At 38.0% G+C, this 27,920-nt stretch overlaps 1 protein-coding gene across 3 annotated transcripts in view; it reads left to right on the top strand.

Annotated features, from left to right (window-relative positions):
* Window positions 1-1,975: 1,975 nt before the first annotated feature.
* The window catches only part of LOC120535669 (chromodomain-helicase-DNA-binding protein 4-like), an 84,409-nt gene continuing 58,464 nt past the window's right edge, over window positions 1,976-27,920 (top strand). For all 3 annotated transcript variants that reach the window (XM_039763635.1, XM_039763634.1, XM_039763636.1), the window contains exons 1-2: window positions 1,976-2,734; window positions 5,364-5,485. In XM_039763635.1, the coding sequence (XP_039619569.1) occupies window positions 2,668-2,734; window positions 5,364-5,485 (189 nt within the window). In that variant the 5' untranslated portion in view covers window positions 1,976-2,667. The remainder of the gene's footprint in view (window positions 2,735-5,363; window positions 5,486-27,920) is intronic.

The following is a 27,920-nucleotide window of genomic DNA, read 5'->3' as shown; positions in this document are numbered from 1 at the left end:
TAATAAATGTGTATATGTATATATGTATGTATATGTATATAGTGTATATATATATAATATAATGTATATATAGACGTTTACTCTGCACTCTATATACTGTATACATATCAATCCATACATTTAGATTTTTCTTAACCCACTTAGTCAGTTTCAGGGTCATAGCAGGCTGGAAGTTATCCCTGCAGATTCAGGTGATTGGTAGAAACCTATGTAGTAAGTATACATGCTAATACAAAGTACTTTTAATATGGTTCGTATCCATACAATTATATATATTATAATGTATGCCATAATCAAAAATACATGTGCTAAACAAAATACCACAAACAGATTTATTACCTTATCATTATAAAAAGTACAATTGGATATTTTTAAATACTTAATAGGCTGGAAAATTGAGAATTTATTGCAAGCCATGATGTTTTTTAATTATTGACAAAGGAATGATTTTCTGTCATAACCAGCTCATGTAATAAATGATTCAGTTGATTTTATGAGTGAAAATAACCACATTTGTTTCAAAATAGAGACACTGAAGTATTTGTACCAAATTGTTTTATGAATAAACAGGTGAAGTTGCAAGGAACGTATAATTGCCTTTTGTTTATCTTTGAAAGGCAATGCATAAAAACCAGCTTGTGATCTTGAGATTGAGTATAGATCTAGCACGACCTTACAATAAGACTAAAGGTCAAAAAGTTGTGATTTAACTCTTTTAGGGCTAATTTTTTTTATTTCTTATCTCCCAGGGCTGAATATTTTTCCAAAAACTAACATTTTTAAAAAAAAGAACACAAAGCAATTGTTTAACATATCAAATCAACAAAAAATATTTACTTTTGACAAATGTTACTGTCTTGCATCTTGTATGAGCCTGCATACTCTATGATTTCACATACATATCACATACATTTTACACAGCAAAGTCCTGTGATGGAACCAAGAAGCAATGAGATCTTTAAAGGCTGAACTTTTGGAAACCATCTGACATAATCACAACAAACTGTGCATGTGATCAGCTGGTTGTCAACACCAGTTGAATTTCAACAGACTTACACCTGGACAAGTAAAAAATGATTGGTTTTGAAAACATGACCCTACTAAAACTTTCTTTTCCAGTTCACCTTAATGTTAATAATATAGCTTGATCGAGAAATGCAGTTATCCAAATAAGTATTGGGAGGTCATGGAAGATTATTAAAAGTACTAACTGAACCTCTTTTAGTGCTATTGGGGATCAAATGTTTCAGGAAAGAACAAAAATGAACTTTCACAAGTATAAAGTTTTATTTATATGAATAAAATAGTAGCCACTATGTTATTTTTTTTGGAAGTTGTATTTGTCTTAATGCACAATGTCCTTATCAGGCCAGGACTGTAGATTATGAGGATAACATCACAAAGCTGGAACACAGGGACCTGTTTAATAAGGCAACTTGGATTAATTAGCAAAATGCTGCATTTTTCCAATTTCCTATTTTAAGCCAGTTGACAGGTGTAAAATGTATAATGTCAAGTTATAAAAGGCATGAGTTGATTGTTGCATTCTGGAATGATACCTGATGGACTTGCATTTTGGGGAGAGTTATGATGCCTGTCATGTTCATTATTAAATCAGACATGTTTTGCCTAGTTGACAAAGGGACACAATTACAACTAGCTCATTATATGCCTCAGTCAGGATTATTATGGACTGTTCCTAGGCCTGGATGCCTGATATCAGTTGGTGTATGGAACGCTGCGGTATTATGGTGTGCTCTTGGTGAATTTGACTCCATGTGATTAACAGGAGGTGAAGTATTATTATGGGATGCAAAAGTGTGAGTGGAGATTATTATGGGCTGTTGGGCCGTGTATCTCCTTGGCAACATCAGTTGCTAGGGCCGAAAAAAAGAGGGTGGGTTATTATGGCCTGGCCGTCGCCAAGGCAACATCAAGACGGGAGGGGGCATTATGGGATGTCCTGCTCCCTTTTTTTTCTTCTCACTCTGTCTGCCTCTCTCATTTTCTACCCCCTTTTCTTTGTGTATGGGTCCGGCGGGGGTGGCCGAGAGGAGAGAGGAGCCATCTTATACAGCGGACTGAGTGAGCAGAGGTGCACATCGGGCAGGGCGACAATTGACCTAAGGAAACTCCAGTTTACTGCGAGTATCTCGGAGGGTGAAATGAAAGAAAAATAAAAGGGAACGAGGCACAAATTGCGCCTTCCAGGAAATGTACTTCATAAGCCGGCTTCTAGACGTCAACTGGGCCTGAGAGGACACGCGCCTGTCGAACATTTGGATAAAACCTAGATAATCAAGTCTTTTCGGAAAAGAAAAACGCTACTGCTGAAGAGACCGGCTTGCACTTTATGATGGTGACTCCTGTTAGTTAAATTAACAGTTTTGTTCGCAGGGACGAAAGACGGAAAGCGGTAGAAGAACGCTTGAACGAGTGGGGAATTAATTGGCATTTTGTATTTAAAATATAAAAATAGAAAACTTATTTTAAGTTAACACTTTCGCCTTCTCGAGGAGCACGTTTTATTGTATCTACTTTCCTCCTCCGATATCGATTTGTAGTGTTTTGCTGACGGGCACTTTAAAACAAAGAACCCCCTCCCGCTCACTTTCTGCTCCCCCCCCACCACCACCAACCCAGCAACACTTTGATTAAAGGCAGAAAATGTCGGGCAGCGAGGACGACATCCAGGACTTCTGTGAAAATGAGGACCGTTCAGGATTGCAAGCAGGTACGATAGCTTTACTGCTTACGTTAAGTTCCGGTACATGCATTTTGAAACTCTTGTATTTACTGTCTGTATATTTTTATTTTGGAACGAAGAATTTTATATACAATGTTCGTAAAAATACACACAAGAATTTATTTTTCATTAATCCCAAGAACATCACGAAAAACATCTGTATTTTGTTTTTGTACTTATTGTTCAAGCATGCGCACCTGAATCCAGAAGTAATAGACTGGGTTGGCGGACGCAGGGGATCTTGGTTGTCTTTCGTATTTAAATGTTCAGCAAATTATTAAAGTGTATTATGTGTGTGTGTTTTTAATTATTTTAAAAAGGCAAAATATTATTAATTCTGGAAAGACTAAGCACTTCGTCGTGTTCCTTGTCTACGGCTAGTGGGGGGCTGTGGGAGTAAGAAAAGCCGGTGTCATTAAGAAGCCGGTAGTTGCTTCAGTAGGCCCAGCTCCTCTTCTGTTGACCTACACATGCGTTTTGTATTGGAATCGATACAGAAGCAGATGCTTCGTCAGTTAGCTGCACGTCTTTTTCATTGCCCGGCTATTAATTGGGAAGGAGTCAGCGGCTAGCCCGTGGCAAAATGCAGTGCGAGGTTCCCAGTTTTGTTCTGATGGGGGGGTTGGGGGTTCTACGGATGGAGTCGTTGCGGGAAATCGCTGGGCACGGACAGATGTTCAGACAGTCGGAGTACCTATCTTTGCCACGTTTGTCTTGACGGTAATTACTTTCCGCCAAATTTGGATTCACCCCAAATTGTCGCCCACCGTATGTTTATAATGCATCATAACTATAGATATTATAGTCTAGCGCGAATAATCAAAAATGCACGCAACACTATTTCCCCCTAATTGGACGATTTTAGGATTACATTATTGGCCTTTTGCAAATATGTTTGGAAAACTAAGTTCTTCTCGATAAAGAAATAATGTATTAGTGTTGTCAGGTAGACCGTCAGTCACAATGGTTTACAGACACTAAATGCCCTTCGGTTGATTTCTGCATGTTATCACAACAGTGAGAGCTCAGTATTATTCAGAATTTATTGTTGACAGAAGTAAAATTCGCATAGTGATGTGCGTGTTTCCAATACCTCAATCGACTAACCCACGAGGTTCTTGTGTTTTGATTTTGTTCAAAAGCCTTTATTTATATCCAACATCCATTAAGAGACAATTGCGCCTTTATATACCTTGAAAGCTCCAAGGCAAACATTTGTTAATGAATCAAAACGTTTAATTTGGAAAATGTTTTCCCACGTTTAAAAATGTATATTATTCATTCTTAAAGTGCGTATGGTCCTTTGGATAACAGTATAGCAGGGATTTTAGAAAATGAGCTTGGCGTTTGTTAAAACTTGTTTAGGCTTTTACAGTGGTTCACCTTATTAAACATCCTTTACAGGCTGTACATCAATATTGCTGAAAGAATTTCCCTGCATTTTATTTTCCCAAACCTGGCTCTTGTGGCAGGACTTGAATTCAACAGTTGTCTGACGTGCAAGCGAATCCAGTTTTCTGCAGTACTTGTCAGACACAAACATTTTTTTTCTTTAACAAAGTTCAGTAAGTTAGATACAGAGTTTGCCGAACGAGTGATTTGAATGTATGGAGGTAGAATCGAGGCTTTGATCAACTGCCTTAAGCGCGATCCATTATGCACAGTTTTGATAGTTCTCCTTTGTGCGCTGTTAAGGATGCCATGGTCTTTAGAGTTGACCCTGTCACTTTGTTTTGTTCGTCCCAAAGTCAGTCCCCTTGATGCACATTCTAATGCCATATTGAGACACACAAATCACGAGAAATCTTGGATATATAAAATGGATATTTGTTCCTTGACTCTTTCTAAGAATGGTCTTAATCCGAAGGGGGGGGTTGGTAGGCAGTGGCTTCGACTGCGTGAAGGTTAAGGTCACTGAGGCCTTACAGCCTTTCAGGCTTAATGGTGTTAGGAGGGACTTAATGTATATATTTAAATCGTAGACGTTGGCCTCGTGAAAATTATTTGAATCACAGATACCTGCCGAGCTGTAAAATTAATGGCAATATTGTGTTGTCCAGCGTAATGTATTTATCTTGGTTATGGGCTGGCGCTTCGCGGGTGGGATTTGGCAGAGCTCAGGTAGCCGCCAGCGTCTCGAGCATGGCGCGAGGCAGCACGGCCTCCATTTTATAACGGCGGGGGTGGACGCGGACTTTCCGGAGCTCAAGGCCGCCTGGGAACAGACGTCAGAACCCCGCCGTCGCATGCCTCTCGCGTTTCTTGTACTGAAGTGGCGTTAAGTCTGCTTCTGTTGTGGGTTTCGAAAAGCACGTGGGCATTTGCAGTCGAATCATAAACCTGACATCTTTGTGGACTGCTTTAAATGTTTTTAGCTTGTTAGCAGATATATTATTCGTTTTATGTTGACGGTCTCCAAATAATACATTTTACTGTAGCGAATTTCCTTTCAACCTCATAAAAGACGGGATTGCAACTTTTGTTTAGTGATCGTTGACCAATCTTTGTGTTTTCTTAGTTCGTAGTGCAAGTTACATTGATGCATGTGAATAATGTCGATCGTTCAAATGTAGCTTGTAATTAAAAAAAAAAAAAATTTAACAACATTATCTTGCAGAGAATGATGACGACCTGGACGAAGAGCTCTCAGAAAGTGATACTCCTAAACTGAAGAAGAAAAAGAAGTCTAAAAAGCTCAGAGAGACAAAGTTACCCAAAACAAAAAGACCCAAAAAAGAGGTATACTTAAATAAAGCTGAATTAGTAAACGTTTGACAGTCAGCTTTTCTTTTTCTTTCTTTTTTTTTTCCTTTTAAATTTGCTTTAAGTGAACCTTTCTTATCCTACGCCAGAATGGGTTACAGTGCATGTCAGTTAAATTGTGTATTCATATAGCCTGTTTATCCATTTAGGTTATGGCAAAGGTTACTTTAGTTAAGGACAGCACTAGAAATTACGTCAATGTTGACAACTGCAAAGAAAGTTTTTATAATTTTGATTTGTAAGTTATTCCCTTTATACAGCCACACCTTAATCAAAGTCCATTGATTGAAGAGGTGCAAAATAAAGATGCCATTACCCCCATTCATTTTTCATTGGCATTTATTGATATGTTGAGGCAAATTTTGCTTATGTATTCACTATCAGTTTATTATGCTGGACTGATTACATTTATTACAGAATGAGGTTCAAAATATTGTTCAACTTGTTCCTTGCAAGCGTTAGCTTCTGTTAGTCTTTTAAAATTGTTTCCTTTAGGAATCTTATTGTAGTCTTTGTATTTTTTTGTTCTAGTTAAAAGTTGTAAAGTGAGGTATTGATGTATTTTCCTAAAGATTATATACTTTTGTATAATACTACAGTATCATTCAGTTTAAATGCTTAATTTTTGGAATAATAGGTAATGTGAAATAATTGTGCATCAGAATAGGTTTCAAATCTAAACTGGTTACATAAAGAGTGTGAGCAAAAATCTTTTTCTGGCTTTCAAGATTTAGATATTTTTCCTTCTGCTCTGGATTGGCAAAATTATTTGAAACATAAGAATTAACACCACTTTTCTGCCATACTGAGAAATGCTTAATTTGATTGTGGTTGTTTGTTGCATGCATACATTATGTTAATCTTGTCTGTAATCAGATAGTTGACTGGTTTCTAATACAAAGAGTTCAATTAATTTTTTATTTCTTTAAATTGTTTGTCACAATGTTGTAAGGTAGTTCATCTTAACTGGTTTTGGTTTGTAGTTAAGAAATGGAACGTAACTTAAATTTGGAGCTAAGCTTAGTGACCCAGTCTTAACTGGTAAATGCCCATCTAGGTTCTTAATTGTTTGCAATGTGTGCTGCTCTCCCACAAGCCCAATATGCCTTGTTATGCTAGGTATAAGTTGACAGTTGTTTTGGCTGTTTTAGTCACATATATTTTTAATTACATTAAGACATGCATTGCAGTTTAAACTGTCAAACATTCAAGATTAAAAAAAAAAAAATGTAAGTTGATTGCATTGTTCATTTGCAGCTTGGGTGCCAAATTGTATGTTAATTAGGCCAACTGGTTGCTTTCCTTCACGGTGACGCAATGATACCAAGTACTACGGCAGCATCTCAAGAGGAAATGATTGAGGAGCTCTTCATTTTGAAAAATATGTAGTCGTGTGGATAACCAAATCAGTGTTTGGATTTGTTAGACTTGATCAGTCTTAAGCACAGATTAAATATACACTCGCCTAAAGGATTATTAGGAACACCATACTAATACGGTGTTTTGACCCCCTTTCGCCTTCAGAACTGCCTTAATTCTATGTGGCATTGATTCAACAAGGTGCTGAAAGCATTCTTTAGAAATGTTGGCCCATATTGATAGGATAGCATCTTGCAGTTGATGGAGATTTGTGGGATGCACATCCAGGGCACAAAGCTACCGTTCCACCACATCCCAAAGATGCTCTATTGGGTTGAGATCTGGTGACTGTGTGAGCCGTTTTAGTACAGTGAACTCATTGTCATGTTCAAGAAACCAATTTGAAATGATTCGAGCTTTGTGACATGGTGCATTATCCTGCTGGAAGTAGCCATCAGAGGATGGGGTACATGGTGGTCATGAAGGGATGGACATGGTCAGAAATGCTCAGGTAGCCCGTGGCATTTAAACGATGCCCAATTGGCACTAAGGGGCCTAAAGTGTGCCAAGAAAACATCCGCCACACCATTACACCACCACCACCAGCCTGCACAGTGGTAACAAGGCATGATGAATCCATGTTCTCATTCTGTTTACGCCAAATTCTGACTCTACCATTTGAATGTCTCAACAGAAATCTAGACTCATCAGACCAGGCAACATTTTTCCAGTCTTCAACTGTCCAATTTTGGTGAACTCGTGCAAATTGTAGCCTCTTTTTCCTATTTGTAGTGGAGATGAGTGATACCCGGTGGGGTCTTCTGCTGTTGTAGCCCATCCGCCTCAAGGTTGTGCGTGTTGTGGCTTCACAAATGCTTTGCTGCATACCTAGGTTGTAATGGGTGGTTATTTCAGTCAAAGTTGCTCTTCTATCAGCTTGAATCAGTCGGCCCATTCTCCTCTGACCTCTAGCATCAACAAGGCATTTTCCACAGGACTGCCGCATACTGGATGTTTTTCCCTGTTCACACCATTCTTTGTAAACCCTAGAAATGGTTGTGCGTGAAAATCCCAGTAACTGAGCAGATTGTTAAATACTCAGACCGGCCCGTCTGGCACCAACAACCATGCCACGCTCAAAATTGCTTAAATCACTTTTCTTTCCCATTCTGACATTGTTTGGAGTTCAGGAGATTGTCTTGACCAGGACCACACCCCTAAATTGAAGCAACTGCCATATGATTGGTTGATTAGATAATTGCATTAATGAGAAATTGAACAGGTGTTCCTAATAATCCTTTAGGTGAGTGTAGATGCCGGTTGGTATTTCGTACACTGACAAGAAAATCGTTGTTCATTACATTCTGTTACTCATGTTATACTTCTGTATTACAGAAGTGTATTGTGCAGTTTTTACTCATAATACAGAACTGATGAGTTCTGTTAAGGAAAAGGGGTTAAATACCTTTGGTCTGCCTTAAAATGAATGATGATTTGAGTTAGCCCCAAGCCTAACTGGAAGTTAAATGTCTAGACATAAGAAAATGTTCTTTTAATGTTCTTAGTATAGAATTTAGATGTAAATGCAGAATATAAGTAACATGCGTTTTAAAAAACGTCGACGAAACTAGTTAAGCATTTGGTTGGTGGAGTGGTTTAGCAATAACTTTTCCCTCTCTTTAGATAATGTAGGTCTTGAATATACTGTTGGTGGAGCTACATGAAAACTTTACAATTTAACCCTCCATTACAGACATTCTTTGAAGCATTTAATTACTGTAAATACTGAAATAATTAGGGGGATCCCTGTATCCTGACAGAAGGTGCAGAAACTAAAAGACCTAGCGTAGAGCACTGAGGGAACCATACTCTTGGGAATGTAACGATGGAGTACTGTTGTCTCATGTCAGTTCACATTGTAAAGTATTTGATAAGTATAAACTAAACAGTACCTTCTCTCTATGTAGTTTTCCAGTCTTTATTATTATGTAGTTGGTGGTTTTAAATATTCTGCTTAAGTCCAGTTGCATTTTAACATTAGAATTTTGTCAGCAGTGAAATATTCTAGTTCAAACATGGGTGACATATTTTATAGTAAATCAGCCTCTCAGTTCATGAGTCCCCGTCTTTGTGGATTTTTCATGTAGCCCACTTTTTTGTATTTCTCTGGAAATAGTAACTTTCCTACTGTATCCTAAGATTGAAAGTACAGTATAGCTTAAGTGGTGATTATAATTTTGTCCTGGTGTGGGAGTGAGAGAATGTTTCCCATTACACTGGTATCCCATCCATAGTGGTTTTGACATAGTGCCTCATACACTGGTATCTTGACACCCTCAGCTGGATAAATGGGTTGAAAAATGGATGGATTTTCAGAACGCAAGTCACTGTAATGAAACAACTTTTAGGGAAAGACAGAAGCATAAGTAGGCTGTATTTAGCAATTTCATTATATTGATATAAAGCAGGGCTGTGCAATTACAAATTCATGCTGGGCCAGACATTTTCAGCGGCTAGTAAGCAGCCTGTAATGACAAGTTTTAAATCAATTTTAATGTATTTTAAAATAAATTATGTTTATTCATTGTTACCCTTTTAAATTTGGTCACATCTGGCATAGGCAAATCAAAAATTTAAAGAAAAAAACAAAGCTATAACTGAACAGAATCTCTGAGGTAGTAGCAATAAGTTTTTCCACTTTTGAAATAAAAAAATAAAGATTTTTCTCACATCTGGCAAAGTGCATAAAAATAAAAATGCACATTATTAGCAATAACATTTGTTTCCCTTTTGAAATACGAGATCCTTCCCCAATTTAAAGGGGTGGTCATGACAGGCAAGGGATTTTTTTTTTTTTTCATATAACTTAAATTATTTCATTCACACAGTTTTAATCACTCATATGACAGAGGTTGCATTTGAGTTCCACAACATCTTTCCCGTGAATTTTTTTTTGTTCTCCAGAAAACTACCTAAAACCTTAAATTTAAGAACAAGGCTGCACGTATAGCATTAAATTGGATTAGTACATTTATTTCTAAAATGTTTTTGTACAGTGTTATGGGGTGTCAAGTAATGAGTCATTAATTATAATTATTACTATTTTTACTTAATCATTTTACATTTTTCTTTGTTGATGAGCTCCCATTGAAGAATTTATTGGTCATAGAACATATTCTGAAGTAACAACTAATGAAGTGGTATTACTTCAGTGTCATTTTAACAAAGTTTACTGTCCGCTGTCAATCACAGAGCAGCCCAGTAAAGCGATAGTAAACCTTAAAATGCAGACTTCATTACATTGCTGTGTATGACAAAACAGAGGGTAGGTGACTACTTGTACCTGTTTACTGATGGGGCAAGCCGTCATTTTGCACGAGGTATGCGTTCAATAAAAAAAGATGCGCAAACACAAGATCGGTGACAATCGCACCTTAATGTGCCTACGCGAAATCTGAAGGGACAACTGAATTCCACGGGGCACAGATATCTTCATAACTGGGGGGACCTGTTTTATGGGCAGAGGATTTTCAAATGTTTTGCCTGCCAACCTTTTGTTTTGATAACTGGTTGCATCTTATTCAGCCTTTTGCATCTGTTAGAAGTTTAAAGTTTCACTGATTTCATTTGCCTCTGGCAAACTAAGTAGAAATGATAATCAGCAAACCTATTTCTGGTCGCATTTGCAATCATTTTAGTTTCAGTCTAGAGCCCTGGCAGGACCACAGGTTGGCTACTTGCTGTTTGCCTCTGGGCCACGTGTGTCCTGTGGGCTGCCATTTGAATAGGCCTGATAAAAGGCATCTATGCAGGGAAACCTGGTTTGATCATGTACTTGTATTTTAGAATTCTTTTTGAAATATATTGTCTTTAATTCTGTCTAGGTTATCATTCAGTAAATCTGAAACTGGTGCTTCAAATTACTATTTTAATTTTGAAAAAGGACATGAATGAAATCTGCTAATGTGATACAGAATAAGGAAACATTCAAAAAGACCACAAATCTAACTCGTATTTCAGTATATATGCATGAATGTCTGTTTTAAATTGAGATGTGCAGTCCTGTTTGGACAACTTTAATTTAATGATGGTGCTAAATAGTTTGCATGCCTACCAATCTTCCTATTTGATTTGAGTTGACTTGCTGGTATAGGAGATAGATATTGGAAGTTTTGTCAAATTTCACTCAAATTCTGGAGTGGGTTTTTTTGTACGTTAGTCATAGGTTAAGTTCTAGGTGCACTATAAAATTGCTGGGAAACTTGTTAGTCCATCATAATTGAAATTTCAGTGTTGCTGAGCTGGTAATGATGATTCCCTACCACAGATTATTAAAATCTCTAGTGAAAGATGGATGCAGCTGGCTAGTATGCCAGTAGTGTATTGGTTAGAGGATTTCATCAAAGTAGAGAATCTTTTTATGGAAATTTTTTGTGATAGTGTTTTATTAGAATCGGTAGTATCTGAATACTTTTAAGTATAAATAAGAACTAATTGTTTCATCTGATTGGTAATTGTTCTTAGTCTGATTCCAGTAGTGCATCATTCTTTTGACATTTTTAATCAACAAAGGAGGAACTTCATCAGGTATTGCTCATCAGTCTGTAGATTGTTGTAAATTGTATACTGATACTATACATTCTATGTGAATTTGATAGTCTATACGTTTCATTTAAATCTGACATTGTTCATTTGAATTTATAGAACTTTATTTTCCAGATGTTAAGGTGTTGCATCTGCTTCTACAATGTTCCACAATGAAATTAATGAGCGAAGAACATCGTGTTATCAGAGGTGTTTTCTTTCTTTTGGCTTTGTGCCCTGTAAAATCAGCTAATGAAGAAGTAATGCACATATGCAAGTAAAACAATTGTAAGAGAATAGAATGTTTCACTTTGTGTGATGAGAGTAGTTGTGGTGCCAGCACTATGGTAGACAGTTTTTTTTCTTACAATTACCGTCCTTTTTGTCTACTATAATAAAAAAATCTTGGGACGAGACTAATCCTGCTACGAGACATGAGTTTTTGGAAGTCACGTGAGACAGACTTTTGCCATGAGATTTTTTTTCTAAGTCAAGCCCTACTTAACAACTATTTTCAAACAAGACCATGGCCATCAGGTGCCGGCACTCAACCTGGACAGACACCAATCCATTAAAGGGCTTACTTATGAACACACACTTATGAAGATCCAGTTTAGAATCACCTATTCATCTAAATATTAGAGCGAGAAATGATGAAGTCAAACGAATTAACGCAAAAATTGTTGATCGATTACACAACAGATTGATTGAATTCGTATCATTAGACTATGCTGAAGCAGTTGGTGGTGATCGTGCGGAAGATGAAAACATCAATTTACAATATCCCATAGAATATCTACAAGTGTTAACACCGTCCGGTCTTCCACTGGCCAAATTACAGTTGAAAGAATGATATATCGTAATGTTCTTGCTTAACTTATTATATGTATGAGTGGTGGACTTTGCAATGGAACAAGATTAGTTGTATTACAAATTTGGTCTAACGATTGTAACAACAAGAAAGGGAATGTAGTACATATTCTGTGAATAACATTAGACACAAAAGGAGATCTTGATATGCCATTCGTATTAAAATGTTTACAGTTTTCCGTGAGAATAGCTTTTGCTACGACAACACCACAGGGACAAACATTCGAAAAAGTTGGCTTATTTATCAGTGAGAAAGAAATGATATTCAATCACAGGCAGTTTTATGTTGCATTGTCACAATATAAATCCAAACACGGAATCAAAGTTCAATGTGATCTTGAAGAAACGTTCATTCCAAATATTGTTTTTACTGAAGTTTTAAAGTAAAAGTGAAAATAATGCCAATGTAACAATTCCCATGAAAATAACAATCTCTTTAAATTGTATATCCAGGTTAACCAAACCCGGGGGTTGGCAAGCGAAGCAAGCAGAGGGCAGAGCCCCCTAGTAACTTAATAGTTAAAGTAGGGTGTTATTGTGGGTGTGTTGCACTCTCCTGCAGTTGTCTTGTTTGCATCATGACATGCAGCCCTTCTTGAATAGTTAAATGGCCGCAAAAACTGTACATGCAATAGGCTCTGAAGGCTGTTGGACATCAAGTACATGATTATATTATAAATATTTCACCTGATTAAAATAAAGAGCAGTTTGCTTTCTGACCATGTTCTATCTCTTTGTTGGCTATGCAGGAGGAAACGTGTGAAGCCACATAATATGTACAATGCTAACATACATTAAGAAATATTCAAAATGCATTTTTTTATTTATCCAATAAAGTTGCAGTGACAAACATTATTCATTATTTTTACTGTTGTAAAGGAGAATTTCAAAGTCATTTCTCTTGTAATTTTGTCCCTTTACATACTTTTCTAACTCTTTTGGAGTTGAGATTTTAACTATTAACTGTGGAAAACGAGCAAGTCAAAAGCCATAATTAAAAAAAAAAAAAAAAAAAATAAAAATAAAAAAAAAATAAATAAAAAAATAAAAAATAAAATCCAGAGACACCTACTGGTGACTTATTTTAAAATATTTAAATATGGAGTATTTTTAATTTGTAGCATCTTTTATATGCTAATAAAAATCCATTAGCTTAGTGCACAAACTACACAATACCACGTACACTTTAAAACGGAACATTAACCCAAAGCTACATTTGGGCCCGGCCAGTACTTGGATGGGAGACCAACCAGTAAAAGCTTGAGATGCTCCTGGAAGAGGCCAAGCAGGGTACCTTACTGTGTGATCTGAATGTGATTCCCAATGCTCCAGTGCAGTGATGGGGACACTGCTGTAAAAATGGCATCCTCCTTCAGATGAGAGCTAAAACAGAGGTTCTTACTCTTTGGTCATTAAAGAAGCCTAGGTATCCTTTGTAAAGTGTAAGGTGAATCCAGATGACCTAGTCATTCTTGCTCCCTAATCATCCCCTGTATCTAAATGGCTTTCCCTCTCACCCATTAATAGCTGATGTGTGGTGAGTGTACTGGTGCAAAACGTCCACTGTTGCATCATCCCAGAGGGTGCTGCACATTAATGATGGCTGATGTGGCTTTCCACTTGCTATGTAAAAAGTGCTTTGAGTAGTGAGAAAAGCACTATATAATGTAAAGAATTATTATTAGTAGACTATTTGTAAGCTTAGTGGACTTGGTTGAAAGAGCACAGTTCATGAAATCATGTTATTACATGCGTCCATCAGTTATTTCTGTTTCTCTCACTCTCTGTATGATGTATTTATTTTGCAGCATTCACCAGCATAGTATGTATTGTATTTGTAGCCAGCCAACTTGTATTATCTATTTAACATACTTTACACTGTAGACAGGTACTTTATAGGGCTAGTGTAAGGTAAGATTCTGTGAGCGGATGCTTGAAAGTCTGAGAAAGGAGGTCGTATTTCAATAAACACTGTGAGCCAGCAAAACTTTACTTGCGCTTTCAAACCTAATTAAGGGAGAAGTAACTGGTCCCCCTATTAAAAGTACACATTATAATGCCACATTTTTATTTTAATGTAATAATGGTGAGCACAATATTTCTTTCACTCAGAACTCATCGTTTTATGTGTAGTATTTCATTGTCAGAAGCCACTAAAGATGCAGTCTAATCTGTTGTCCATGTGTTCGCCATACTAGGCAAATGAGCATTGCTGACATTTAAAAGGGCACTGGAGAGTATAACATGAACATCCATTATCCAACCCGCTATATCCTAACTACAGAGTCATGGGGGGGTCTGCTGGAGCCAATCCCAGCCAGCACAGGGCAGGAAACAAACCCCAGGCAGGGCGCCAGCCCACTGCAGGGCGCACACACTAGGGACAATTTTAAGATTAACAATGTACCTAACCTTCATGTCTTTGGAGTGTGGAAGGAAACCCCCGGAGGAAACCCACGCAGACACGGGGAGAACATGCAAATTCCATGCAGGGAGGACCTGGGAAGCGAACCCAGGTCTCCTTACTGCAAGGCAGCAACGCTACCACTCTGCCTCCGTGCCGCTCTTATAACTTGAGGAGCACACTTGGAAAATAAGCCTCAGAGCTTTCCTAGGTTCGGACACATTATTGTGAGTACAATAAGAAAAGTTTGTCCCCTACATTTCCTTCCACAGTTATTGGTACCCCTGGAAAAGATGAGTAAAGGTTTTAAAGAAAATCACATTTTGGTGAGTTACTTTAATCTTGTACTGAAAACATTTGGAGAAACCCAGTTAAATTTAAGTTTATTTTCAGTAAAAAAATAAAAATTCATCAAGAAGTACTTATTTTGAACAGAACCACATGACACAATTATTGGCACCCCTAGAAATTTCTTACGAGCAAAGTGTAGCTGAAGTATTTTTCCCCCCATCTTTCCTCCTTTTATATTGAGTGTTTTTGAAACAGTAATCCATGACTACCTGTTAAACTGGGGTATAAATATGAGGTGGAACAGAAGACACATTTCCTTATTCATCAGCATGTGTAAGGTAAAAACACACAAGTCAGATGAGAAAAAATTGTGTTGACCTTCATAAGTCAAGGAAAAGGCCATTTAAAAAATGCTATTCACCTTAAAATGCCCACATCCACAGTTAGGGCAATAATTAAAAAGTTGAAATCAACTGTAACCATTTACCAACTTGCCTGGAAACCCCCACAGTAAACAGGATGGTAGGAGAGGTTAAAAAAATAAGAGGATCACTGTTTGTGACCCTGATTGTTTTTTTTTTGTTTTCTGTTTTTCACCACGTCTTTAGAATTACCACTGCATGCCAGCAAATTATTTGGTAGGAATGTCAGGGTTGGAACCTTCCCTGTCATTTACCTATAAAGATTAGTGCTTGAAGTTTGGTAAACATTACTGGAACTTTAATTGTGACCATCTTCAGTGGTTAAATGAAATGAAAATTGAGCTCTTTGGCAATAAACACTAAAGATCAGTTTCGTGTAAAAAGAATGGCTCACCCGAAAAGGACCTGATCCCCACTGTCAAGTTTATTGTTGGTGTGTGGGCTGTGATGATGTGGGGCTGTTTTTCCTCCAAAGGCCCTTGGAACCTTATTAGAGAACATGGCATAATGAACTCCATGGAATACTAGGAGATTTTAAATTTAATTCTGGCTGTCTTTGCTGTGAAACTAAAACTGGGTTGTCATTGGATCTTCCAGCAGGGCAGTGATTCAAAACATGGGTCCAAATCAACACAAAAATCGTTAAAGAAACGGCAAAATCAAGCTTGTGCCATAGCTGTCTGTCTCCCCAGACCTAAACCCCATTGAAAACCTGTGGGGTAAGTTGAAGAGGAGTGTGCACAAGAGAGGACCCAAGATCCTGGGTGATTTGGAGAACGTTTGTAAAGAGGAATGGTTTCTGATTCCCAGTTGTATATTTTCCAACCTTATAATATGTTTTAGGGGAAGACTTGGTGCTGTTTTATTGGCAAATTTAGGTTGTGTAAAGTGTTAAATGGAGAGGTACCAAAAATGTGGCACATTTGTGTTTTTTGTTAAAAATAACTTCTCAATGTGGAATTATTATAGAATTTAGCTCAACAAAAGTTTTTTTTTTTTTTCTTTTTTTAATCTTCTAGTGTGAGATTAAGCCAATTCACCAAAAAGTGAATTTTATTTTAACTCTTGCTTATCTTTACCGGGGGTGCTAGTAATTGTGGACTGTATATAAAGTTTGAGGTGCGTGAGCTTGTGTGGTTGCAATAATTATAACCATTGATAGCTTGACTTGTAGCAGGCCTGCTTTATCTTCATACGTGTAGGTTGGTGATGTGCAGAGCAGTATGTAGTTCTCCCTTTTACTTTTTTTTTTTTTTAAATATAAAAGAAATGAGTTTTAAAAATGTTGCATCTAAAATTAAAGCATTTGTGCTCTCATGGGTTTATGTCAATTTGTTCATGTTTGAGTTGCAACAGGGTTGTCGTTCTAGCCTTTCAAGTGTCCAAGAGCTTGCAACTGTGTTTTGTGTTTAAGTATTTATAGAATAACGTGAATCTGCACTTAATTTGACTGTCTGCATTTTTCTTATTTAAAGGCAGTGGTGTTTCAGGTAGCAATTTAAGAGAAGTGTATATTAGGTAAGTTGTTTGTTTCACAGGTTTCATTTGATGTTTGTTTTAGGGAACTGCATTCTTTATCCCGATATAATAGACTAAAAGTGATGAATGTTTAAATGTAGCTGTGGTTTGTACAAGCCAGTAATGGGAAATAAGCACACTTGTGTGTGTAAACTAAAATCTGTTCTCTGCAGTGCGTAAATAGGTCTGTTTTGGGGTTTAAAGCTAACCACAAGCTACCATTCAGATTCATTTTAACTTAATTGTAAGCTGCCCCCTTTGGCATGGAGTTGAGGGGGGAATGGGGAATTGAGATAAAGAAAGGCCCAAAAAAAGGGGGGGGGGGGCATCTGAGACCCTACTTTCTGGTATTTGAGCATTAACCTGCTCCATAAGCATGAAACTTGGAATGACTAGTGGCGTCTTCCTGTTCGCAAATACAAACATATAAATGAGCTGAAATTTAACATGCTTATTTTGTGCTATTGTAATTTGACATCAAATGCATAATTTTGTGTAAACCTTTTACATGCTTCTGATCTCTTGGATTAAATGTTTATCAATTGTATTTTTTTTTTTATTGTAGCATTCATAGTAAATAAACAGGTCTGTTGTGGTTTGGCGTTGAGCAAAACTGTGGAATGCTTTAGAGAACAGAGGGAATATTGCCTTGGAAAAATTTGAAAATTCCTTAAATGTTAGTCGCATTTCCATAACAGGAGCTTTTGTGTTCAGGAACTAATCAATTCCTGTGCAGTGTGTTTGTTTTCCCTCATTTGTTGCTTGGAAAAGAAACTATAACCTTTATGCAAAATCTGACATGTAAAGAAGCGTGATGAATTGTAGTTTGATTGGAAGTTCATGGGGTTTTCCCTGCCCTAATTTCTTCAAAAAGGGGGGTTTAGATTATGTTTTGATAACAGGCCATGGGGTGGCACACCAGGGAGATAAGTGCAGCACTCCATCTTCTCCCCTAACAAAGTCCCAACTACTAAGTAGATTTCTAAAATCGTGCCAGTGCTTCTGGTAATCTAATCTGCAAAATTCGGCTGAGACCCTCCCACAATATTTTCCAGTTCATCAAAAAGTACATATTCTGGAGTAGGAGTAGCTAAAAACGTACCAGGAATTACAAATGGCTTGAGTTCTAGTGGTGGGAATACTACAGAAATTCCATGGTTCCTGAATACTGTTCTATGTTGGGAAAGTACCTATTGCAACTTTAGTACTTGTGGCCACTGCAAGGTACAGTTGATCTGAAAACTGAGCAAAGTGCATTGAGATGATGCGGGTTCCACTACATGCTCCCATCATCCTTCTGGGAGCCCTTGAACCCTACACTGCTGGTAATGTCACAGATGAGCTGGACAGTGAGGCACTACAATGAAGCAAGGGGATGGTGCAAAAAGTGCAAAGTGCTTTTATTAAAATAACAATCAAAACAGTGTTCAAATAAGTGCAGTGTCTCTCAAAAATCTTCAAATAAATAATCCAATAAAACACTGAATTGTGGAGGATAAAAACAATAAATAAATCCTTAAACAACAAGTTTAAAACAATTGCTGGAAGCAGTCTTTTAAAACAAATCCCGGTGCCTTTCTGCTGGTGACTTCCCCACTTCTCCTGTCCAGGCTAGGCACCAGGGGAGCCACCCTACCTGGAGCTGACCTTCTTACTGCCTTCATCTGCTGGTCTGTATGACTCGCTGATCCCTGGCTCTGGTGGGCTTCACCTGACTGTGACTTGGGCTCCCCAGCATCCAGGGTACTCCTGCTGGGGCTTTCACATCCCAAGTCCTGACTCCTGCTGCCTTCCCGGCCTTATGCAGCGAGCCATCCTGCTTCCAGTCACTCCTGCTCCTCACATGCTCAGCGGGAGCGACCACTACCAACTGCCCCCAGGTGCCAGCCCAACACCCCACGAGGGCTCACTGTCCAGCTGCCTTTTGTTGTCCTGCTCACTCACGCACTGGCTTTCTCCACCCTGCTTCCTGCCTTCTAACCTCCGTCCGTCTTTTCTTTCCCCTCTCTAGCTGCCTTGCGCTTCTATTTATTACAGGGACGTGGATCAGATGTGGTAATTGGCAGCTCCCAGTGCCAGTTACGGATGCGGACGACACCTCGCTTGTGAACTTAAGTGAGGACTGTCCGCATCACGAATCACGCGGGAACCGCTCCGGCCGTGATTATTTATTTTAAAAAGTGGCCTTTTTGACGTGAGCTGTGGACCTGCTACACCACATGCATGTTCTTATTCCACGTGTGCTGGTGTAATAACGCCTTTGGCCATGAAGACCTCAAGCAAAAGAACTGCTTCATCACGTAAGATGGGAACTGTGCAAAGCCCAAGTATGCTTGTAACCTCATAGTTTGGGTAAAACCAGTTAAATCCATTAGTATATGTATTTCTGTTTATTGATGGCAAGTTGAAACTTGTGTGTCGGGTAAATCTTGATAAGGTGGTTCTAAATTTCATAGAACTATATTTGCGAAAACAAAAGCTTCTTTAAGCTCATAGTCGCAGTTTCCAACTCTGTACAGAGCTTTACACTGTCCTATTTTTACACAAACATATCTTAAAAAATGGAAGCTGAAAGAAACCAGATGGTACAAAAATAATGCATTTTATTTATATAGTGTTTCCCATTCTCAAGGCATTTAGTTATGAGAAACTACGAATATTATTTTTTAACCCAGCTAACATACCAGGTATCTTGCAAAAATCATTTAAAAGCCAGTCATTTTTGGGGTGGTTGTTGAATGGCAAGTCTGTTATTTACCTCACCCACAGTACCAAGAAAGTGAATGTGTTTTGTGTATTCTTTCAAATAAATTTGTTCATAAAATGAAAAAAATTGTCACAACCTCCTACAAGAGTCCCTTTATTTTATCCCTTATAGTTCATCAGTATTCTGGAAGTTTAAAGGTTGCCACAGCAGATCCTAAAATTGAAAAACTGGTAAATTTTCTGTCATATTGATCCAACTTGTTCTGTTAAAACCTGGTTTTTGATTAAAATCTTTTATTCATTATTTCATAAATAAAATATTTTCATCCCCTTCATATCTTTCATATGAATGGGATTTCCAGGCAGATTTGTAGGTTGTAGTTACAGTTTAATATTTGCTGGGAACCTAAATAAAGCTTAGGATAAAACTCTTAAACAATGGAAATCGACTTCTGTAATCTGCACATGGTTAATTTTAACAGATGACTAATGTCCAGTGTAGCTGAGCTGATGGTGGTTATTGTTAAACACTGATTGCCTTCAAGCATTTGCAGAAGTTTCCTGTAAAGTGCCAAACTGCAACTGTCTCATGTTTAGCAAAAGTACATTGTAGTTAGGGAGGACAGACTGATCATTTCATCACACACAGTTTGAATGGGATAAAGCAGCTGTAGTACTTTTAAGTGGGCAAGTACCTGAAGCTCTTGAAGCTTCAGTTGGACCCCCTTTGTTCGGTGTCACATTATACACATGCTCTGACCTGTAAAGGGGAGCCATCTTGTGAAAGTAACAAATCGTACACTGTCTAAAGAGTACTGCTAGTATTTTCCACTTTAAGCACTTCTTGCAGGCAAATTTAGTGTCCTGGCTGTGGCACATTAATAAGCTTAAGTGGCTGATTCTGCATTAGTTTTTGGCACTGGCAAGTAAGAGGACCAGTGGACATCAAGCCTATTCAAATTAAAACCTCTTTTGGGGGGGTGGAACAGTCTGTGCTCTTGTCAACAAGTAACAAACGTGACTTGAAGGAGCAAAAGTGCAGAAGTCAAGATAGGGAAGCTGTGCTTTGGAGCTGAACAAAATGCCAGAGCAGGAGTCTGGGCATTCTCCATGGCCATGGCACTGGAGAGGTGGCAGTCAGGGATGTAAATAGTTATAACCTATAACCATTTTTTTTTTTAAATGTTTGTGATTTTAAAGAAGAGTTTTTATTTCCACAATTCAGTATGTTCTTTCTACCCCTGACCACACATAGGGTCGCTCCAATGGGAATGTAATTGTACTGTGTATACATGATAATAAGTCTGAAATAACAGACTGCACTATATATTGTATCCAGTGCCACTGTGCTGTGTGCATATCATACATGTAAAGTAACAATGCAAATGAACACTTGGCTTTGTGTGCCATTTGTGGCATGTTGTTTTCACGCATAAGAAAAGGAAAAATATGTACTATAGCCAGGGCCACAATCAAACAAAGTGCAATTTTTATTCCTGTAATGCAAGCCAATTTGATTTTATTGTACAAAAGATGGTAGAAAGGGAATAACTAAGGATGTCGTGTTTTGAGTGAGTAAAAGTAATTGGTAACTTATAGTTTCCTGTTCCATTTTATGATTAGGCACATCTAATTTTAATGTTTTGTGCCAATACAGCATCATGATTTGTAGCAATTTTAAATGAACCTGGAATGAATCGCCTTTGAATCACCATGATAACATTGTCAAATATCACTACATGTGCTGAGTTGCAGCAATCTGTGAAACGACAAAACTACTATATTTCTGATTTAAAATGCCTCTGCACTATTCTACTACCATCCCTGTGTGTAAGCACTTTCCACAAGTATCTTTATCTTTACACCCCATGCCCCAACCTTGTGATGGCATCGTTCATCGGCAATGTTTTGGAATGACAGTGTGAACTTTTAAGACATTGTGCAGCCCTGTATTATGTTAAAATGAATTTAATTGCGGACATGCACAAAATCAATGCTTTACTGCCTGTATCATATGCAAAATGACCAAATAATAAAATTTCTTGTAATTCCTATGGTTGTGAGTTTTTTGCCATAATAGAGTACTATACCCATTTAAACATTTATTTTATAGTTTAATTCAGTTTTTGTAGATGACATTAAGATGGCTAGGCTAGCACAACATAAGTAAAGACAGATTCGATACAAGAATTGTAAAATACTGACAATGGTATGACTTGCTCTAAAAAGAATCGGCATTGCTGGGCCTTTTTGCATGCAACTTCATTAAAAATCTCTTTTGAGTCTATTAATTGTCTTCAGATATTCAAAAATTTCAACATCTCACATTGCCTGGTCTTAGATGATTTTTTTTTTTACCTTGTGGAAGAATGGTGTTTCTAATATCAATTGCTCTTTAGTTTTTGTAATGTTTTTAGGTGCAGAAAACACTCCTCACTCTGGTTATTAAAATCATCTATCATCCACGACTGGTTCATTCTTAAGTAGGCTTGCATTAAACTGTTTTAATTCACTGCAGCAACCATTAGTGTAACGAAAGAGTATATGTAAAATAGAAAGAACATACCCCTAATGGGATCCTGTGAATGAAAACGGCATGTCAGACAGACGGTCATTTACTTTCTCTCTTTGATTCCAGTGTTAGACTAATTTATTAGGGTGGCTAATTGACTTTAAGTTTAAAATCTTTGACCTGTGAATAAAATCTATTTCTAAATCTAATTGAGTGCCAGTGGTCTTCTGTCTTTTGCCAGAATGTGGAACTGAGGGGAAAAAAGTGTATTTGCAGAATAGCTAAGGTCTTTAATAAAACTTTTTTCCTTCCTAAAGCATTTTGTGCTCTGCATCCTTTATAGAATTAAGCAGTGTATCTGTAATATTCTGTAATCACTTCACCACACTCTTCAGTGCTTTGCATTTCCGAACTGAACAGGTGCTTTACCAAGATGTAAGGCAGTCGATGAAGAGAGGACTCGCCTGTGCACCGGTAGAAGCTGATGAGGATACATGGGTGGAAACACTGGGGTCTTCCTCAGACGTTTGTGGTAGTAAGATGGGCAAGCTACTGAACTTTCTGTAGCATCCTTCAGATATAGGTGAGTGAGTCTTGCCTAAAGTTTATGAGCAGGGGCCTCATGTATAAATGGTGCGTACACACAAAAATGTTGCGTAACCTTCTTTCCATGCTCAAATCATGATGTATAAAACCTAAACTTGCTGTACAACCACGCACATTTTCACGGTAACTAAATGTTTGGCGTACGTAATTTCTCTACTCTTTTTTGCAAACTGGTGGCACCTGGTGTCAAAGCAGTTCTACTGTTCCAGTGTGGTTTCGCTTTCTTTTTTAGATCCACATCCCTGACACGGCTTTATAAATACACAAATCAACTGCATATTGTTTATTAGTTTAATGCATCTGATTATAATTAACCTGTAACAACATAATGGTCCATAGAATGGTCAAACTATTCTAAATACCATGGCTGCTTTAACGTTGTTCCTCTCACTGAACCTTCTTCTTTCAGCTGCTCCTGTTAAGGGTTGCCACAGTGGATCATTTTCCATATTACTTTCACTGCACCACTTGGAGTATTTATATTACTGTATCTGAGTGGGGAATTGCAGCTGACTGAAAAGAGAATTATTGGTGTACAGCATCAAGCACACGTTGCCTCAGCCATGCTGACTATTGATCTGCTGTCATACGGCAAATACTTCAAAGCCTTTCCTCGCGGTTCAGAAACCGTTTCATCCCAAGAACTCTAAACACAGTCGATCAGTCCATGAAGTGCTCCTTGTAGAATGCTTTGCACTTAAAAGTACAATTACGTCACTGTAAACTTGCGATAGTTATAATATTGCACAACCTGAGCCACTAAAGCACGTATTTACACATGACAATATCATTTTTAAGATGAAATGCAGCAAAATATATTATACAGATAAAACTTTAACTTCATTTAAATATTTATTGTTAATTAAACATGTGAGGACACGGTGCCGCAGCGCTAGCAAGGAGCTGGCGCTTCATTCACGGATTGTTCCTGCCTCGCGCTGCATTCTTGCTGGGGCTGGTGCGACACTGGAAGGATAGATGGATAGAATAATTAAACATGTACTAAGAAGATATTTCAATGTTCCTTAAAAGTTTTGAAGACTCTGCGTTTTAAGCTTACAGATGGCTTAACTTCTACTACAGATCTGATTGGGTATTTGGAGAAAGAAAAGTAAGGACGGGAATTGGGGGTTAGTACTTTTGAAAGAGACAGTACTGCTGAAGTAAATTAATTCATTGAAGGTTGCGCATGGCGCAGCAAGCATCTTGCGTGAGGCATGAACAATCACTGCGCCATTGTGTTCCCATGTTTTACTCCTATCATCATGAAAATGATATTAAGTATACATCTCAGTATTTTAATTATTCAGAGAGTTGTAATATCACGAATGTAACGGGTTCTGTTTCATGTTGGAGGAAGAAAAAGCCCACTTAAGAAGCACGGAGTGATTCACACACCCAGAGCACATAGAAAATCAAATACAAAGCATAGCATTTAACGTGCTACTTTAGTTATGATGGGATTTGAGAAACTAGTAAATTTAAGAGATTTTGTGAAAAAGTTTGATGTTCTACTTTAATGACAAAATAAAGTATGTGATTAAAGTGGAAATTTCGAGATTAAAGTTGACATTTTTCTCCTCCTCCACTGTGTACCTATTTTTTATTTATTTTTTTTCTCTGTACCCTAATAAGCTTTCATATGACACTCAGGCGGTGGGCTTCGACTCTCCTTTTCACAGTGACTTTGATGTGACTTTTTTATTTCGGGCACTGTGCTACTTTGAACTTGAGCTTTTAAGTTTCTCTGTCACTCAATCAACTTCCTTTTGCTGTTTATACCACTGTTTAAGTACATTTTTCCTTGCCTCCACTTGGTATTTGCTGAAATTCTTTCATTACCCCCCCGCGTTTGCCATTGCCTTTTCACAGAATGCTGAGCTTAAGGGCTATTTATATTGATTTAAATATTCAAAGAGGCGCAATTCTGAGAGGAGTTTGGGGAGTGGCAGCAGGTGCGTGCATGTGTGTTATGGAGCGGAAGAACGTGGAAGTTGGCAAATGCACAGATTTATGAATCTGGATTTTTTTTTTTTTTTGCTTTTGTCCTTACGCCATGTTTTAGTGTGAATTCTACACACAGCGTTATGCATGAGGCCCCAGCTCCTTGAATAGTCAGAAGTCCGTCTTTTCCGAGCTGTCAAGGTGGTGTTCATTAACTTACTTAACCAAGATTACAACTTGAGGCTTGGCATACTACTCTGTGGCTTTCCTACGTTGATCATACATGTGGAGAAATTGATTCTAACAATTGGAAATACTGTAGTCTGCTAGAGTTTGGAACTCCAAAATACATTTGTAGGAGGAGCCTGGTGATCAATTTTATTGGTACAACAGTGTTCAATAACATCCTGTAGTCTATAAACAATACTAAGTGGTAACAGTTGTGGCACTATGTAAACTGGTTGTGGTCCACACTAGAATTCCTGAAGCCTACAAAAGAAGTTGTAATGCCGGGCCACTTCAAATGCAAATGTGTCAATGAAGCAGCCTGCACTCCCAATACCCCCAACCAACAAAAAAAAATGCTATGTCCCTTGACTGCTATCAGACGATCACGCAGCATTTGCACTTTGACAACAAAGGCACCCGTGCAGACTGTGTTTTTTTTTTTTTTTTTTTTAAGATTTGCAGTGATCTGACATCTGGCAACATTTTGTTGAGAACCGTGTTCTGAGTTACAATCCAGGGCAACATATTGTTGATGAGAAACTGTTTCCAACCAAGGTTCCTTGTCCTTTCTTGTCTTGTCTCTTGTCCTATATCTCAAACAAGCCTGACAAATTTGGCATAAAGTTTTGGACTGTGTCAGACTGGGAGACAAAGCACATGTACAATGTCACTCCTTATTTTGGAAAAGATCCTAGTCATCCAACGGAAGAAAAACATTCTAAGACATGTCATAAAGCTTATGGAGCCATTTCTGGGAAAAGCAGGACTATAACAACAGACAACTTCTTCACATTGCCTTTGATAGCTAATGGACTGCTGCACCACAACACAGCTATGCTTGGCACAATAAATTAAATGGGACATAAAGTTCCATCTGCAGCTAAAGTCATTTTAGTACGTGAGCAGTTCTCCATGCTAGTATGTAGATCTGGCAGTACCGTGCTGAGGGCATATGTGCTCAAAGTCTGCCTGCATTCTCAGTTCTATGGACCCTAACGTGAGAATTGGTCAAGAACAGGTGGAAATGTTCAAATGACATACAGTGGTGTGAAAAACTATTTGCCCCCTTCCTGATTTCTTATTCTTTTGCATGTTTGTCACACACAATGTTTCTGATCATCAAACACATTTAACCATTAGTCAAATATAACACAAGTAAACACAAAATGCAGTTTTTAAATGGTATTTATTATTTAGGGAGAAAAAAAATCCAAACCTACATGGCCCTGTGTGAAAAAGTAATTGCCCCCTGAACCTAATAACTGGTTGGGCCACCCTTGGCAGCAATAACTGCAATCAAGCGTTTGCGGTAACTTGCAATGAGTCTTTTACAGCGCTCTGGAAGAATTTTGGCCCACTCATCTTTGCAGAATTGTTGTAATTCAGCTTTATTTGAGGGTTTTTTAGCATGAATCGCCTTTTTAAGGTCATGCCATAGCATCTCAATTGGATTCAGGTCAGGACTTTGACTAGGCCACTCCAAAGTCTTCATTTTGTTTTTCTTTAGCCATTCAGAGGTGGATTTGCTGGTGTGTTTTGGGTCATTGTCCTGTTGCAGCACCCAAGATCGCTTCAGTTTGAGTTAACAAACAGATGGCCGGACATTCTCCTTCAGGATTTTTTGGTAGACAGTAGAATTCATGGTTCTATCTATCACAGCAAGCCTTCCAGGTCCTGAAGCAGCAAAACAACCCCAGACCATCACACTACCACCACCATATTTTACTGTTGGTATGATGTTTTTTATCTGAAATGCTGTGTTCCTTTTACACCAGATGTAACGGGACATTTGCCTTCCAAAAGTTCAACTTTTGTCTCATCAGTCCACAAGGTATTTTCCCAAAAGTCTTGGCAATCATTGAGATGTTTCTTAGCAAAATTGAGACGATCCCTAATGTTCTTTTTGCTTAACAGTGGTTTGCGTCTTGGAAATCTGCCACGCGGGCCATTTTTGCCCGGTCTCTTTCTTATGGTGGAGTCGTGAACACTGACCTTAATTGAGGCAAGTGAGGCCTGCAGTTCTTTAGACGTTGTCCTGGGGTCTTTTGTGACCTCTCGGATGAGTCGTCTCTGCGCTCTTGGGGTAATTTTGGTCGGCTGGCCACTCCTGGGAAGGTTCACCACTGTTGCATGTTTTTGCCATTTGTGGATAATGGCTCTCACTGTGGTTCGCTGGAGTCCCAAAGCTTTAGAAATGGCTTTATAACCTTTACCAGACTGATAGATCTCAATTACTTCTGTTCAATTTGTTCCTGAATTTCTTTGGATCTTGGCATGATGTCTAGCTTTTGAGTTGCTTTGTGTCAGGCAGCTCCTATTTAAGTGATTTCTTGATTGAAACAGGTGTGGCAGTAATCGGGCCTGGGGGTAGCTATGGAAATTGAACTCGGGTGTGATTTTTTTTAACAAGGGGCAATTACTTTTTCACACAGGGCCATGTAGGTTTGGATTTTTTTTTTCTCCCTAAATAATAAAAACCATAATTTAAAAGCTGCATTTTGTGTTTACTTGTGTTATATTTGACTAATGGTTAAATGTGTTTGATGATCAGAAACATTTTGTGTGACAAACATGCAAAAGAATAAGAAATCAGGAAGGGGGCAAATAGTTTTTCACACCACTGTAGCGTTTTTTCAAATAATGACATTTTCATTAAGCAACATCAGTTCTTACCTCTACACCAGCCAAGCAGATGTATTAACTTTTTATCAATTGATATTTGGGCTTGGGGTTTTACTTAATTGGCAGCAGCATGTAAATTGAATGATTTCTTTTTCTTTGGATATATTCTTGAATTAAAGTGCACTTGTTTTTGTTAAACGTTTTGTGAAAGTGTATTTGATTTTTGGACTTCAGTCTTCACACATCGTACACTTCACATCAGCTTTTTATTTATTAATATAACATGGAAAAACTTTGCTTTAGTTCCTTTCAACATTTCTAGCTTTGCATTTACTGTCATGCTAT

The sequence above is a fragment of the Polypterus senegalus genome, chromosome 9 (assembly GCF_016835505.1).
Source record: "Polypterus senegalus isolate Bchr_013 chromosome 9, ASM1683550v1, whole genome shotgun sequence".
NCBI classification, from domain to species: domain Eukaryota; kingdom Metazoa; phylum Chordata; class Cladistia; order Polypteriformes; family Polypteridae; genus Polypterus; species Polypterus senegalus.
Note: the sequence above shows the minus strand (reverse complement) of the source record. Positions and strands in the feature narration are given on the sequence as shown.